This window comes from Crinia signifera, chromosome 7 (genome assembly GCF_055691185.1).
Source record: "Crinia signifera chromosome 7, ASM5569118v1, whole genome shotgun sequence".
Taxonomy (NCBI): Eukaryota; Metazoa; Chordata; class Amphibia; order Anura; family Myobatrachidae; genus Crinia; species Crinia signifera.
The window spans coordinates 30,713,597-30,731,116 of record NC_139223.1 but is presented as its reverse complement, the minus strand read 5'-3'; the positions used below and the strand labels follow the sequence as shown (position 1 = coordinate 30,731,116).

The window sequence follows — 17,520 nt, the reverse complement described above, 5'->3', positions numbered from 1 at the left end:
CAGACCTGAGGGTAAGTCTCTTGTAGCAAGTTCATCCTTGATACGATCGGATAGGCCATGCCAGAAAGCTGCGTATAAGGCCCCATCACACCAGGAGAGTTCAGACGCCAGAATCTGGAACTGGACCAGATATTGCCCGACGGAGCGGGATCCCTGTCTGAGACGGAGGAGTTCAGTGGAGGCAGATGCTGATCGCCCAGGCTCATCGAAGATACGCCGGAATGTTGACACGAAGTCCTTGTAATTGGACAGGATGGCATCAGATCTTTCCCATAAGGGAGACGCCCACTCTAGTGCCGCTCCACACAGGAGGGAGATGATGTAGGCGATCTTGACCCTTTCAGTAGGGAAGTTGCTGGGTTGCAGCTCGAAGTGAATCTCACACTGATTGAGAAAGCCTCGACAGGTCTTGGGGTTCCCATCATACTTGGTGGGGACAGACAGATGAAGGCGAGGTGCAGCAGCCATTACAGGAGGATGAACGGGACTTGGAAGTTCTCTGACAGGCTCAGGGCCACTGAGAGTGGTCTGTAACTTATCCAGCCGGGAAGACAGATCTTGCAGGCAATGAATCACTTGGCTCTGCGCAGCCTCTTGCTGATCCAAGCGAACAGCCAGTTGCTGTACAGGGCTGGGTGGAGAAGCTTGGTTTGCGGCTGGATCCATTTGGCTAGTGCTTACTGTCACACCAGGGGACTCAGTCGACAGGACTGAGACCTCTGGTGGGGACCTGGACCGGTACCTGAACCGGGGAGGTTGGAGAGGACCCCTGCGCATGAACTGCGCGACAGTGCACCCAGAGCCAATAAGCAGTCAGAGGTAAAAGTACAACCAGATTTATTATGCAGAAGGTTGTAATGACACAGGCAGTAAAGTATGCAGGAGAAATGACAGTTCATACGGATTGCAATACTTTACAGGGATGATGAATGGAGTATCGATGGTGGAACATCGGATGGGTATCGGATATGGAGACTGTGGGTCCGGAATGACGGACGGAAGATAGGAGCTTGACTGTGGGTCCGGAATGACGGACGGAAGCTTGACTGTGGGTCCGGAGTATCGGACTATCGATGGTGGAACATCGGAAGCGGATGATGCAGGAGCATCGGAGGACCAGAGTCCTGGAGCTAGGCTGGATCGCTGGGCTGACGAGGCAGGCTCACAGGTGATGGAATAACCTGGATATCAACAGGAGATGGAATAACCTGGAATACACTGCAGCATGGAAGACAACACCAGCGGATAAAACACACTTGCACGGAGACAAGGACAGCTGACCATATACAGGAGACAACTGAAGCACTAGCATTGATCTGAGAGCTCCCAGCATACTTATACCCACTGAGTGGCCAGGATTGGCCGGGCAGGTATGACTGGGAGATCAGATCACACAGGATTGGATGGGAATGACATGTGACTGGGAAAACATGGCAGCCCCCATGTCAGGCTATGGCGGGAAAGTACGTTTGCGCACACCATGCTGGATACTGGGAGCAATGGCGGCGGACAGGTGGATTGGCGTGCATTGGGTACTGTCACTGGGGACAAGGAGAGCGGTGCACCGCGCAGCCGCGGACTCAGCAGCGCTGAGCAGACTGGAGGATGGCAGCGATGATGGTGCACGGCAGACAGGACGCCGGCAGAGGTGACGTCTGGACCGCAAGCTGAACCTGCGGAGGCACTTAGCCGGTAGGAAAGTCTGTCTGACAGCTCGGATCGTGACAGTACATGACCTACAAATCCAGTACGTAGAGCACTGCATGCAACAACTGTGGTTTTGCAGTAGCTCTACTGGCTGAATGGCACCATTATAGTCACCATGCAAGGAACAGTGCGACCCACAGGGCTTAGTGCTCTTTGTGATCTCACACCCATTATTATGCACATGACTTCACCCTGTATATACATCCACATATCATCCACATATCATACAATGCAACATGGGTAGAGTAAAAAAAAAGAAAATGCAAAAAAATCTACCGGTAAATATATTCATATGTGCAATAATAAACATACAAAATATATTTACACACAAAGGGAAAATACATTACATTGATTCATGTAAAAAAACTACATAAATAAAAAAATATTTAAGGTTTTGTAGAGCAGTCCCGACAGAATAAATTGTCTAGTTCACTTTGTCTAAGGCAGTGGTCCTCAAACTATTTTGTTCTGGGACCTCATCAGACAATAAAAATAAATTACAGGACCCCAAACAAGTTACTGCCGAAGGTCATCACATCACATGTGTAGTCAGCAGACAGCACATACATGGCAGCATTTAGGAGGCACAATATGATGGGAGGAGTCTAAAATAACACACAATTCAACAGATTTTTTTCAGACTCCTTGAATCACTGACTGAGATTAGAAAAGTCACCAGCCTGATGGTCAGGAACATGGAGTTGCGACCCCATGCTGAGAAGGTCGGGACCCACTTTGGGGTCAGGACCCACAGTTTGAGAACTGCTGGTCAAAAGCATGACTGAAAACTGTAGAATCCATTTAGACAATCAGATGCTGAATAGGCTAAATCAGATTAACATTACTGAGTTTAGACAATTTGAAACAAAAATCAAAATGACTCATTTAGACAGGCGAGGCAAACGAAAGGAGTTGACAGAATTCTTTAGACTTTCTACAAAAAATATTGTGAATAGTCCAATTCATCTAGACTTTTTTTTTCAGGCGGAAAAAATGCTGTTTTAGACAGAATGGACCTAACGGCCAACACTGAATACATACCATAGAAACAAATGTGTATTTAAGATCAGACCTTCCCTCATCTCATAAAAGGTATGTACTGTACATGGCCATTTCAGCTAGTCTATGATGATGAGCGATTTTCACCAGGCCCAACATTTTAAAATAAATTATGAAAAATGTATTGCATTACATTTAAAAAAAAAATCAAAGATTTAACATTTGGAATTGTAATAATACACTGCGTCTTATTTTATGTCACATTACATACAAAAAAAGATAGTAATGCCCAAAATGTATATCCTGTTAAGAACCATTGAATCTGGAATAAATTAGATTTAGATTAACTGTGCCTGAAATTCTTTCAAAAATAATTCATCATTTCCCCCCAAAATAATAATAAAGTGCTATGGGGTTTAGTAATAGAATATTGTATATTGATCCAGGATGTTGTTCAAGGGCCCTCAAGGAATTTTATACCTCTTAGCGATAAACTTATCTGGCATTTCCAAGGTTACCTAATAATGTTACGATGGCCGCCTGGGCGCAGGATGGTACTACAGGAGGCTGGAAGCTGGAGATCAGACTTGAGCCCGTAGCTGGGACCGCTGGTTAGGACGGCCACAGCGAAACCTACACTGACTCTATTGAGTCCCCCGGGCAGATGTCAAACCCCTGCAGGAACTAGGCTTCACCTGTGGCCGCCGCGTTCGAAGGAGCGAGTTAGGCCCGCTCCTACCCCAATGCAGCCAGGTCTTATGGACGGACAAAGGGTGAGCGATCGTCAGGGGGTGACTCAAGAGGATGATCTGACTAACGGGCCTAACTAATGGGATGATCTGACTAACGGGTCTAACTAAGAAGAGCCCCTATCTGCCGGCACCTGGCCAATGATGGGAATGCCACCCAGTCGCAGGCACAAGAGACAGACTAGGGGAATCTCCATCGGAACATCGGGTATAACACAGCACAGCGAATCCCCAAAGCAAGGTCAAGAATGGGAGGGGAAACCCTGCCTAACCAAACTAGGGAGACGTACCGTGGAAAAAACAGGTGAATATAAGGGGAATAACTACCAAGGAAGGAGGCGGGTAGGCCCACGACGGGCCGAAGCCCAAAATCTCCCAAAATAAACTATGGGCTGTGCCGCCCCTAAAACTAAGGTAACGGCAAGCTGCCGAGTAAAAGAAACAGAAAAACCAAGCTCCAATGGAGCACTTACGTGACCCACTGAGAGATGGTGAGCGTGGATCAGAACCAGACACAGGAGCTGAGCAGAGACAAGGAGACCAGGACCAAGCAGTGGCAGACAGATCCAAGGGTAACACCTCGACGCTGAAACCAAGGGACCGGGTATATTAGCTAAAAGCTATAACCGGCGTCTGAGCCCAGCAGACGCCGGCTTCTTATTTGAAACTAGCGCCGCCTGTCAGGCGCGCATGCCGGGAGCAGCTGGGCGGAAGTTCGGGGACGTTGCCCTGATGCTGCCTGCACGCTCCCCTCCCTCCCCTACCCGTACGAATGCCTCAGCTACTGTGATAGTCGCCAAAGGCATTTGTACCACAGCACTGCACATGCGCACATACAGAAAGGCGCAGAGCCTCACAATCGGTCCCCAGAGCGAATACGCCAGGGACAGATTAATCCCGAATCAGGCCCAGTGTTAGTGGTACCAAGATAGCATATGGATAGCAGAGTCATTTTAGCACATGCATATGAGAGTTAAGAACTCAGGATTGCACTTGGGTAGAAAATGGAAAGATGTGATGGTTGCACTTGGGTAGCAGAGCATCAGGAACTCATTCTGGCAGCCAGACAGCAAATGGCCAAAAAAATCAGTAATGAATCATGGGTATCAAATTATATGATCTCTATCCTTTAACTCATGATACATGTGTACTGTACTGATACATGGCCTCATTTCTCCAATGTCTTTATGTGTGCATAATAGGCACCATTTCAAGAAAGTGAGATATATCTTACATCCTATAAGATCTCCCACTTTTAATGAATTCATTATTTTTCAGCTATAAACATTACAATCAATGTAATTGTAGTTTTATTGAGTTTTATATAGCACATGAAATGAATGCAAAATTAAAATGTGTAAAACACCCTGTAACTATTGTGGTAGAGTCAGAATTCCCCCACATAAAAGAAATTGGAGGATCCAGACCAGATCCGTTTACTACAACTCTCTGTTCTCTGTCCTGCAACCATGATCTTATCCATTCAACTATCTTAGAATCCAATCCCAAGCTTTCAAGTTTATTTAACAGTCTGCGATGTGGGACAGTGTCAAAATCCTTACTAAAGTCTAGATAAGCTACATCTACAGCCCCACCTTGATCTATTGCTTTAGTCACCTAGTCAAAAAAGTAAATAAGATTTGTTTGACATGATCTTCCACCAGTAAACCCATTGCTGGTTTTGAGATATTCTGCAACTCTTTGTTTTAAGAGTGTTTCCATCAATTTCCCTACTACTGATGTAAGGCTCACTGCTCGATAGTTGCTTACCTCTTCCTTGCTTCCACTTTTGTGCAGTGGACCTACATTCACTGTTTTCCAGTCCTCTGGGATTACTCCAGCAGCTAATGACTGGTTGAATAATTCTGTTATTGGTTTTACCAGCTCCCCTTTAACATCTTTTAGTATCCTTGGACGTATCCCATCTGGCCCCATTGATTTATCCACTTTCAGTTTTGAGAGTTCTGTGAGGACTTTCTCCTCTGTAAATGTACTTGTTTCTCCCTCAGTTTTCTGACTATACTTGCAACTTAGCTGTGGCCCCTTCCTCTCTCCTTCAACAGTACAGTATATTGAGCAGAAATAATTATTAATATGATCTGCTATTACATTGTCCCCCTCAAGAAGACTTCCACTCTCTGTCTTTAGTCTTATTATTCCACTTTTTGTTTTTTTCCTTTCACTTATATACCTAAAAAAGTTTTCCCCCCTTTACCCACTGACTGTGCCATTTTCTCCTCAGCCTGTGCTTTTGCACATCTGATTACCTTCTTAGCCTCATTCTGTCTAACAAGATACACCACTTTGTCATTCCTCATTATTCTTCGTCTGTTTAAATTTCTTAAAGGCTAACTTTTTTGCTTAGACAATACTTGCTACTTCTTTCGCAAACCACAATGGCTTCCTTTTCCTTGTGTTTTTCCTAACTCTTTTGACACAAAGTTCTGTTGCTTTTAGTATTGATTTTTTTAATATTTCCCACTTCTCCTGCACTCCTTCCAAGTTCCTACACTCTATCAAAGAATCCCTTACAGAGTTTTCCATCTCTACAAAATCAGCCTTCCTGAAATCTAACACCTTTGTTTTTGTGTGTAGCCTCTGTCTTTATTTTGAACCATACTGCTTGATGGTCACTGGATCCCAGGTTTTCACCCACATTTACATCAGATATTCTGTCACCATTTGTAAGTATTAAGTCTAATATTGCATCCTTATGAGTGGGCTCCCACACCAATTGCTGGAGGGATGCTCCTTGCAAGGAATTCAGAATGTCCCTACTTCTGGTGGAACTTGCAAGAGGCAGCTCCCAGTTTACAAATTCAAGGGAAAAAAGAAAAAAGTACTCTCCTTTGTTTGGGGGCACGCTTGTCAAAAATAAAAAAAATTCTTTGTTATGGTTATAGATTTTAAAATGTAACTTTTAATATATTTCCTAAAAAGTTTTTAATGGACAAAAACACAAACAAACTACACAAAACATAAATGGGTGGTTACAAAACTACTTTGTGAACTCAATTGAGTTCCTCCAGCAATCTGTCACTGGTATAAATCTCAGTGTAAATTCCTGTGATACATGTGACCACAAATGTGGGTCAATTAGTACACTGTAATTAAATTTAGAACACTGAAGGTGAAATAAATCAATTTATTATATCCGGTCACATACAATAAATTGTATGGTGTGTATTGGAATCCAAAAATTGGAAATCAATTCTCTGGGTGGAAGTCAATAATTTGAGGGATACAGAGCTCCAGACAATGCAAACAGGTAAGAAACACAATGGTAGCCACTTTGTGTGGTGGTGATATAAGTACTGGGGGTAGGTGGGAATAAAACTCCACAGGTGAGAAGAACACAGCTACTGCTGCTGTTGAGACAATGAGTGGGTTGTGTTGTTGGCCTGTATGTAAGGAGTTGATAGGTTTAAAGGTATAGAATCTACTGTCTTAACATTCTAGCTCCCAGTTTACATCAGGTAGATTAAAGTCTCCCATGATTATCACCTCTCCCTTTAATGCCATTTTATTGATGTCCTGCAATATGCTCTTGTCAAGTTCCTCTTCCTGACCTGGTGGTCTGTAGGGTCTGCATCATGTCCAGTGCAAAGAAGGAGCCCAGGTTGGTGCACTTGTTTGGCATCCCGGCAACAGCGTCTCCCTGCACAGTACAGCAGTAAGCGGGGGAAGCTCTGTACAGGCCTGGGGATCGGCTTCCCTGTGATGTCACTGTCGAGGGAAGGAGAACCTGACTGGTGCTGACAGCATACTCACTCTGCCCCCAGCCTCAACACACAGTGTCCTCCCAGCCTATCCGCTCTTCTCCTCCTCTCAGTGGCAGCAGGCACTGGAGGGGTGGAGTAAAAATGTGGCAGCAGGGACTGCGGGGATGGGTTGTGCAGCATATGGGTTGTGTACCATCATCTGGTCGCTTCCAGTTCTCAGGGAGAGTGGCGGGTCTTGGATGTAAGGTTCCTCCAGTGCAATGCCCCCCCCCCTATCCAGTGCCCGGTGCACCTAGCCACCAAGCTCTTCCCTAGTTACGGCCGCACCTGGCCACATAGCTCCCCCCTAGTTATGGCCCTGGTCACACTATATTTTGTGTTTTTACATGTGGTGATTGGTCACTCTTGTAGTTTATAAGATAACTAGATAAAAGCCTGCCAAAATGATGGCTTCTGCAATGTATTGCCACTTTGAGCAGTGACAGTTTTAATTTCACTTTAAGATGTGACAGTTTTTTGCCCCCAAACTCTCCATCCCAGTCCCAGTCACTATCTGCTCCTACCTCTGTCAAATGGCCTTTTTGTAAAATTGTGCTATCAGTTGCTGTTTGATTGGAAAGTTTATGATATAAGTAAAGGCTGTTTAAATACCGTCTGTATCAAGAGCTTGGGGGGTGGGTAGACTTTGGAGACAATGGGAGATAAAGAGGATATGAGGTAAATAGAAGTATTGGAAACAGCAATTAAAGCAGGGGTGGGCAATAGGCGGCCCGTGGGCCGGATGCGGCCCGCGAGCCTCTCAGGTCTGGCCCGCCGAATGGACCGATATCACAATGACAAGCGGCCCGACTAGCTGAGCCGCTTGTCAGTTAACTGGAAGGCTTAAGTGTAATGCCGCCGTCGATGCCCGACTGCACCCGCCCCGCACAGCATTACTGGGAGTGTGGGAGCGGACGCGGTCACGCGGAAGCTGCCTTCAAGCCATTGGTTGGTCCGGCCGCAGCGTGACCGCGTCCCCTCCCAGTTAATGCTGTGCGGGGCGGGCGCAGTCGGGCATCGGCGGCTGCGTAACTGAGGCATCTATACAGGGCAGGCAGCTACCTCTTCTGGCTTCCCCTTGGGGTGTTGGATGGGGTAACATAGTTATGGAGGCAGCACCTTCAACTGGATCCAGCGAGGTCCGGAGTAGGAGGATCCTTCAACCGCTGGGTTCCTCCTCCATGTAAAGCAGTATCACCTGGCTTCTCCCCGGCCCCTTGCTGCTGTGCCTGGAAGTCTGAGGGCATCCTGCACCATCTTGGGGCCTCCTTGCTGCATACCTCCACATGGTGAGAATGAAGAAATTGCTGTAACATTCAGTACACAGTTTCCCACCTGCACAACTGGGCTCTTTATTGCTGTTACTGGTATCCACATTTTTCTGGCTCCTGCTATTATTGCTATTATTGTACTACTAATACGCTTCTTATTAACTGTCTCTAACTGCCTCTAGCTTCTATATCAGAGGTAGCCAAATCTCTCAGGAGACACCTGATATTGGCGACAAGACTACTACATTCCCTTGTGATAATACTAAGGTCCTTGATGATCCTGCCGCTTCTGTTGCCTATATAACTAGCTACCTTATGGGCTGAATATGTTTTATGACTTTGCATTATCTCCAGGCTTCTCAGTACCGTTTGCTTTGGTAGTGTGGCATGGGGGCCCTGCTCTCAATAATATCGCTGCTGCTGCTGCTTACTGGGGTGCTCTGGATTCCTGTATACATGGCTCCTGTAGCTACGTATTTCTTGCCACTGCAACCTGGAACTAGTCATAGAAACATAGAATTTGACTGCAGATAAGAACCATTTGGCCCATCTAGTCTGCCCCTTTTTTTACCCTTCAGGTAATCTCAACCCTTTTTAATTAAGTGCTATTAAATGTGTATAAGGGGTATATGGTGTGGTACACTGCACTTTAAGAAACCCCCTATTTGTGTGACCACACCCCCTTTTGCATGGCCACACCCACTTTTCCTGAGTGCGGCTCACCAGCAGTGGCGCACGCAGGGGGGGTTTCTGGGTACCCAGAAACCCCCCCCAGGAGTCTAAGGACCCTAGGCTGAAAGTGAGGGTCCCCTCTTTCCATGGGTACAAGAATTAAAAAAATCGTCCCTTGGGAACCGGAGATGTCTGACTTCAAAGCAGTGGTCCCCATCCAAGCCTGTTAATTGCTCTTCCCAGTCAGATATTTCAGGTTCTGTCTGACTTAGAGTTTTTATGAGGGTATATTCCAAAAGCTATGTCTCTATTCCTTTGAAGGACACTAGTAGCTTGTCTATAATGTTCCCAGAACTATAGTTATCAGCCTTCCAGCAGCTGATTACTGCTCCAGCTCCACACACCTGGTATGTAGTTTTATATACTTGTTGGCAGATTGCTCTGTCTCCTGAACTCTGATCCCCTAGTCCCCAATACCATTTGGTAGGTGGGATTCTCTAGTTTTTAATTCCATTAAAATCTAAGAAATTTATTTCCGGGAACTGTAGATATCTGCAGTCAAGCAAGCTGTCCTCCCACCAGAAAATTATGAATAATAAGCCCACTCCACTATACACCCCTCCTCTGCGTATTACACATCCTCTACCACCCTGGAAGTTATGTATCAGGGCCCCTTCATTCAGCCCAATGCCCCCTTCTCCCACCCCATCTCCCACCATCTGTGCAGTAAAGGGGTAATTAGTGGAAATTAATGATCCAGGCCCTACATGCTGAGCGGTTGATATAATACCCCCTACCACCCGCGGGATATCAAAGCTTCCCCCACCCCTACCGCTGGAGGATCAGTAGGGCCCCAATACATTGTTATGCCCAGGGGTCTACACAAATCCTGCGTTTGCCCCTGTCCAGGTAGTGAAGGCAGTGCTGGGGTACTTTCTCTAGCTTACCTTACAGTTGTATAGTCTTGCCGCTGCCAGAGTCCGTGGCTTGTGGGAAATATCGGCTTTCTAGTGAGTGTGCCTCTCAGTAGTAGTTCATCTAGGAAAGGTTACAAGTGGAGTACCCCAGGGATCTGTACTTGGACCGGTGCTTTTTAATATCTTTATTGGTGATATTGCAAATGGAATTGAGGGTAAAATGTTCCTTTTTGCAGATGACACAAAGGTATGCAACAGGGTAGACACACCAGGAGGGGTAAAACAAATGATTGAGGATCTAGGCAGATTAGAGAAATGGTCAAGAGAATGGCAACTACAGTTTAATGCCAAAAAATGCAAAATCATGCACTTGGGTCTCAGAAATCCAAAGACTCAATATAGTATAAATGGCACTATAATGGAAACTACTGAGGAAGAGAGGGATCTAGGTGTCACTATTTCAGGGGACTTAAAAGCAGGTAGGCAATGTAACAAAGCAATGAAGAAGGCAAGTCAGATGCTTGGTTGCATAGGGAGAGGTATCAGCAGTAGAAAGAAAGAAGTAATAATGCCACTGTATAGGTCATTGGTACGACCTCACCTAGAGTATTGTGTTCAGTTCTGGAGGCCATATCTCCAGAAGGATATAAATACATTAGAGACTGTACAAAGAAGAGCAACTAAAATGGTGCATGGCCTACATCACAAAACGTACCAGGAAAGACTAAAAGATCTTAATATGTATACTTTAGAGCAGAGAAGGGAAAGGGGGGACATGATAGAAACTTTCAAATATATCAAGGGCTTTAACAAGGTACAGGTGGGAGACATTCTTCACAGGAAGAGGAGCAACAGAACACGAGGACATGCACTGAAACTAGAGGGAGGAAGATTCAGGGGAAATGCGAGGAAGAATTTTTTCACAGAAAGAGTAGTAGATAAGTGGAATAGCCTCCCAACAGAGGTGGTAGACGCAAATACAGTAGTACAATTTAAACATGCTTGGGATAAGCATATTGATATCCTTACAAAAAAATAAGGATCAAATATGGTTTGAGGTAACATGTTTAAAAAAAGGGGCAGACTAGATGGGCCAAGTGGTTCTTATCTGCCGTCAAATTCTATGTTTCTATGTTTCTATGTTTCTATCTAGTTGCTTTGTTTTCCAACGCGTTTCTCACCTAGTCGGTGCTTCATCAAGGATAATTTAAAAGTATTTTTTTTCTTCTTTAAATAAGGTAATCTTTATTAAAAAAACGGAAGTTAAAAAATGTAAATTGTTTTAAAAACAGCGGGAACCTCATGGTTTCCTTGGGTATTTTCATTTGAGGTCTATTTAAAGTGATAAAGGAATAAAAAAAAAATATTAAAAAAATACGAATAAAAATAAAAACAAATAAAGATAGCAAAGATAATATATAAGATCCTCTAGTTGTCATTGGCAGTACTTTTCCTCATAGAGTTGAAGAGTAGTTATATATATAGATACATACATATATATATATATATATATATATATATATATATATATATATATAGCGTAGATAAGAGCAGCACTACCGGCAAACAAACATGACCTTAAAGGGTGCCTTCCAGGGATCAAAAAGGGCTTTGACCGCAATATATTAGCGATATATGGTGGCACTCCCAATAAATAACGACACACGTTTAGAGGTTTCTCTGATGAAGAGGTATTAAAACCTCGAAACGTCATTATACACCAGTGCATTGTGTCGTTATTTATTGGGAATACCACCGTATATCGCTAATATATATATATATATATATATATATATATATATATATATATATATACATATATATATATACATACACCTTGTATCTTCCCAGGCTGGAACCCTTGCAGGGGGTAGCATGATACAAACTTCAGTAAGGGCGGCACTCAGGCATCTTTTTAGAATAAATACAGACCACACAGGTTCAGTTCAAAATTTTGAGATTTAAAAAAGATGCCAGAGTGCCACCCTTAACGACTTATATATATATATATATATGGAAAAAATGGATTGCAGGTGGAACAAACCAGCGCTAAATTGATAGTCCAATACCAGTTGGAAACAAGAGGATATTTCAATCCCTTGTAGGCACACTAAAAGTCCCAATCCGGACTGCAGCTCACTCCAAAGTAGTTCCCAGGACCCACGGGAACAAGAGAAAGATCTGTTCAAATAGAAACACAAGAGGAGCGCTCCATAGTGTAAAACCAATGTGATTTAATAGAACATTAAAATTCTCCGGTACAGGTAATAAAGACTCGTACCAATAAAATAACAGCAGTGGACTGGTTACCACGTGGTGTAAATTTACAAGCCAGGCAATCTCCTACCACCATCCGGGGCAACTGCAGATCAGCATGGAACCTCACCGCACACTCCACGGAGGACGCGGTGCACCACAGCGTCTGACAGGAACAGATGCGGCACGGGGATCCTGGCTAGGAAGGAGCACGTCGTCACCAAGCCCCGCCCTAACGCGTTTCGTAATCAAACTTCGTCAGAGGGCGTGGCTGGTGACGGACGGCTCCAGGTTAAGAAGGAAGCAATGACCAATGAGGACAACACTCTGTTTCGGGGGCGTATACTACCAACCCCGGGATTTTTTGATTACAGAGAGCGCAGTATGTTATGACACAGCTGGGTTTAAAGGAATACTGACACATTTCACAGCAAGATTGCGTAACATTATCACAACATGTATACATACATATAAAAGCAAGTTCATTTCTCTAAAATGCACCACCTAGTGCGTGCTTTTAACCAATTAATATTATGCATATAATTTATAGTAGACAATGAGGTTTCATATATAAACCATATACCTCGCAGGCAAGAGTACCGGCACTCATCCTAGCAGGCAAAATAATTCATAGATATTACGATGTTAAAATATATAGTATTATTTAAGAGAGACAAGTTAATGATATCAATATAAATATCGATATCGTAATGCGGTCAAAATGGTACACCATTATTTCATATCAGGACCGTGCATACAGGCAATTTTTTCACAGAGCATACAGACAACGTACAGATGATAAGACAGAGGGAGTGGGAGACTACCCATAGCCTATTGATTAACCAAAGCTTTTAAGCTAAATAAGAATGCAGGTATTATTTTCTATTTATTTATAAATGGGGTGATTTCGTATCCTTCATTTAACCCTACGGGTGACAAGGTATTTAGGGTTAAAATCCAGTACGTTTCGCGTCTTAACAGAGCGCGATCACGGTCTCCACCCCTTTTGTTTTGGGGGACCATTTCAATACCCCTTACTTTTAAACCTGCAGGATTGCAATTATGGTCACTTTTGAAGTGTCTTGGCACACTATGATTAGTGATGCCATGTTTAATGTTTCTGATATGCTCCAGCAAGCGTGTTTTTAAACAGCGCTTGGTCTTTCCCACATATCGAAACCCACAGGGACAAATCAAAAGGTATACAATGTAAGTTGAATTGCAATTAATGAAATGACCAATTTTAAAAGACATATTATCCGGTCCCTCAAAGGCAGGCCCTTTTTGAATAAATGGACATATTTTACATCTCCCGCAGGGAAAACAACCTTTTAGGGAGAGAAAAGAGGAGTTGTTTATTTGTTCATTTGGGATGATGGGTTCCAGTTGGCTTTTGGATACCCAAGAGCTGATGGTTTTAGCTCTAGTATACACAATTTTGGGGGATTCTTCCAACATTGGCCCAAGGAGGGGGTCACACTTCAAAATATGCCAATGTTTTTTTAAGATTTTGGCGATGTTTCGCTCCCCATCATTATATTTAGTGATGAATAAACAGTTATGTCCATTTTCATTCTCCTCCTTTTTCTCCTTATATTTTAGTACATCTTCTCTTGGCAAAATTTTAGCTTTTTCAAGTGCACTCTCGACCACATTTTTAGGGTACCCCCGTTCCCTAAATCTTTCAACGTACACCTTGGCCTGGTTATCAAACATCTCGATATTGGTACAGTTTCTCCGTAAACGGAGAAACTGTGAATACGGGATGTTGTTTTTCCAGGGCTTAAAGTGGCAGCTCTCATATTCCAGGTAACTATTGCTGTCCACACCTTTAAAGAAGGTATAGGTTTCCACATGGGGAATTCTAGGGAAGTTTATAAATAAATAGAAAATAATACCTGCATTCTTATTTAGCTTAAAAGCTTTGGTTAATCAATAGGCTATGGGTAGTCTCCCACTCCCTCTGTCTTATCATCTGTACGTTGTCTGTATGCTCTGTGAAAAAATTGCCTGTATGCACGGTCCTGATATGAAATAATGGTGTACCATTTTGACCGCATTACGATATCGATATTTATATTGATATCATTAACTTGTCTCTCTTAAATAATACTATATATTTTAACATCGTAATATCTATGAATTATTTTGCCTGCTAGGATGAGTGCCGGTACTCTTGCCTGCGAGGTATATGGTTTATATATGAAACCTCATTGTCTACTATAAATTATATGCATAATATTAATTGGTTAAAAGCACGCACTAGGTGGTGCATTTTAGAGAAATGAACTTGCTTTTATATGTATGTATACATGTTGTGATAATGTTACGCAATCTTGCTGTGAAATGTGTCAGTATTCCTTTAAACCCAGCTGTGTCATAACATACTGCGCTCTCTGTAATCAAAAAATCCCGGGGTTGGTAGTATACGCCTCCGAAACAGAGTGTTGTCCTCATTGGTCATTGCTTCCTTCTTAACCTGGAGCCGTCCGTCACCAGCCACGCCCTCTGACGAAGTTTGATTACGAAACGCGTTAGGGCGGGGCTTGGTGACGACGTGCTCCTTCCTAGCCAGGATCCCCGTGCCGCATCTGTTCCTGTCAGACGCTGTGGTGCACCGCGTCCTCCGTGGAGTGTGCGGTGAGGTTCCATGCTGATCTGCAGTTGCCCCGGATGGTGGTAGGAGATTGCCTGGCTTGTAAATTTACACCACGTGGTAACCAGTCCACTGCTGTTATTTTATTGGTACGAGTCTTTATTACCTGTACCGGAGAATTTTAATGTTCTATTAAATCACATTGGTTTTACACTATGGAGCGCTCCTCTTGTGTTTCTATTTGAATATATATATATATATATATATTTTTATTATTATTATTATTATTATCTTGCATACAGGTGACAGAACTTATGGAGAACCGCACTTCAATAAGAGTATTCCATATTGTGCCATTTTACATGAAAGCCGGTGATGAACCCCCCATATTCTGTGTTTTTTTCATTATATATCTGTTTGGAGTCCTGGTGAATACGGCTATAATCACAGTGATATGTTTGGATTCACGTTTACACACCCCCATGTATCTGTTTCTCTGTAACTTGTCCTTTGTAGACATGTGCTACACAACAGTTACTGTCCCCAAACTGCTGGACATATTACTATCCGGGAATAACACAGTGTCCTTCCCACAATGCTTCACTCAGGTGTACTTCTTCGTTGTAGCTGCCAGCTCCGAGGATTTACTACTATTTGTGATGGGGTACGACCGGTACATCGCCATCTGCCATCCTTTACACTACCACCAGATACTGAGGAAGAAGGTCTGTATTCTGATTGTGACCATGATCTGGCTATGCGCATGTCTGAACTCAATGTTGTGGTTAGTTTCAGTTCTTAAAATGTCCTTCTGTCATACCATCACCATCCATCAGTTCTTCTGTGATGCTAAAGCTCTATGTGACATCTCCTGCTCTGGCTTAAACATGTTTTATATCGCAACGCTTGTGAACATAGTGACACTTGGCATTTGTCCATTCTTCGTCAATGTGATATCATATAAATCAATTATCAGTGTTATTTTGCACATTAAATCAAGAGAGGGAAGAAGAAAAGCTTTCTCCACCTGCTCATCCCACCTCACTGTCATGACCCTGTACTTTGTTATTGGTATATCAGTCTATATAATACCACCATCAGCCCAACTTAATTTTCTAGAGCAGATTATGACTGTGATTTATACAACAGTGATCCCTATGGTAAATCCTCTCATCTATAGTCTACGAAATCATGAAATCAGGAGAACACTACAGGGATTAGTGGCACCATTGGTAACGGCTCATTAGCTTATACTTATCCCCTTCCCGGTATCATGTGCATAGATCAATCCATGTTCTGGTATCTTTCCTTGTTCATGGCTGGTTCATAAAGAAAATAAGAGCCCATTGGTCAGGAAAGTATGTTCTCGGAACTGCAGTCATATGGTTCTGTTGCAGTCTTGCATGGTGCTATGCTTGAGTTCAAAGGCTCACATGTATTTCAAAATCTACAAAGTAGTCATTGACCTCCTGAGGATAAACATTTGGTACTTGTTTCCTAGCACGTCGCCCAGTTTAATTACATACGGTACCATACTGAAATCGCATTGCATGACGCGTTATAGTGGCATGCGATGCGTGCGATGCGATTTCAGTACCTTTCCCATTCCAGCTCCCTGTCATTCCCGCCCCCTGTCAGATCCTCTCAGAATCATTCTGAGGTGATTTTATGACAGTACTGGAAGCAACCCTCAGAGCTGCTGGTGAATTATTGGATTATTGGATAATTATACCAACTTACTTTCACAAATGGCTTTATCGATGAATATCTTTACTTTGCCTCAGACGGAGGAAGAGGCGATACAGTTATTTCAACAGGTAGAACTCCTTCCGGTGGTGCAGAATTGTGCGAATGGCCACGCAATGCGCCTCTCGTAAAGGAATGTATGTGGCGTGCCATGTTAAAGTTTGCCGGCTGAAGGTGAGCCTGAGAGCAGCCCACAGGTTTCCTGGATGCCACTTGTCCTTTCTTACCATGCTGCGGTTTATATATTCCTGGGCCCAGGAGCTTGCCTCCATTGAGTATTGTGGACAGCAGCTGGACATTTCAAAGGAAACAGCAGTCCTCTATAACCGCTGGATGCGGGAGGATTGCACAATGGACATTATGGTGCAGCCCCAGCGGTGGATCGGTGGATTTGGCCACATAGTGGAGGTTGACGAAACGTTGTTTGTCAAGCGGAAAAGTAATGTTGGGTGGACCTTACCACAGCAGTGGATATTTGGAGGAATATGTAGGGAAACCGGACATTGCTTCCTGAAAATGGTGCCCAGGCGTGATGCCCCCACGTTGATGGAGTGTATCATCGAAAATATAGAGCCAGGCACCACTATCTACACAGACTGCTGGAGGGCGTACAGCACTGCACAACTGGAATTGGCTGGTTATCACCACTTTACAGTTAACCCACGCTTCAATATTATTGACCCGGCCACAGGGGTCCATACACAGAATGTGGAGAGACTGTGGGGCACATGTAAGTGGCGCAATAAGCGCCAAATAGGCACTGCGCGACGCGATCTTCAGAAGTTCATGTGGAGAAAGACATTGGGAGCTGATAACACATTCCACCGTATACTGCAAGCACTGAAG

At 43.8% G+C, this 17,520-nt stretch overlaps 1 protein-coding gene across 1 annotated transcript; it reads left to right on the top strand.

The window, feature by feature from the left end:
• The first annotated feature begins 3,915 nt into the window (after positions 1 to 3,915).
• Positions 3,916 to 16,175, top strand: LOC146021148 (olfactory receptor 1C1-like). Its single transcript, XM_083154947.1, has 3 exons — positions 3,916 to 4,027; positions 14,113 to 14,172; positions 15,445 to 16,175. The coding sequence occupies exons 1-3, from the start codon at positions 3,916 to 3,918 to the stop codon at positions 16,173 to 16,175; spliced, it is 903 nt and encodes a 300-aa protein (XP_083011073.1).
• Positions 16,176 to 17,520: the final 1,345 nt, after the last annotated feature.

Bases quoted from the DNA above. Each gene is read 5' to 3' on its own strand.
- LOC146021148 (XM_083154947.1), top strand. From the start codon at position 3,916: ATGGAGCACTTACGTGACCCACTGAGAGATGGTGAGCGTGGATCAGAA. The intron at 4,028-14,112 runs GTAACACCTCGA...TTGTTTTTCCAG, and splicing joins AGTGGCAGACAGATCCAAGG to GGCTTAAAGTGGCAGCTCTC. The intron at 14,173-15,444 runs GTATAGGTTTCC...TGTCCTTTGTAG, and splicing joins TGTCCACACCTTTAAAGAAG to ACATGTGCTACACAACAGTT.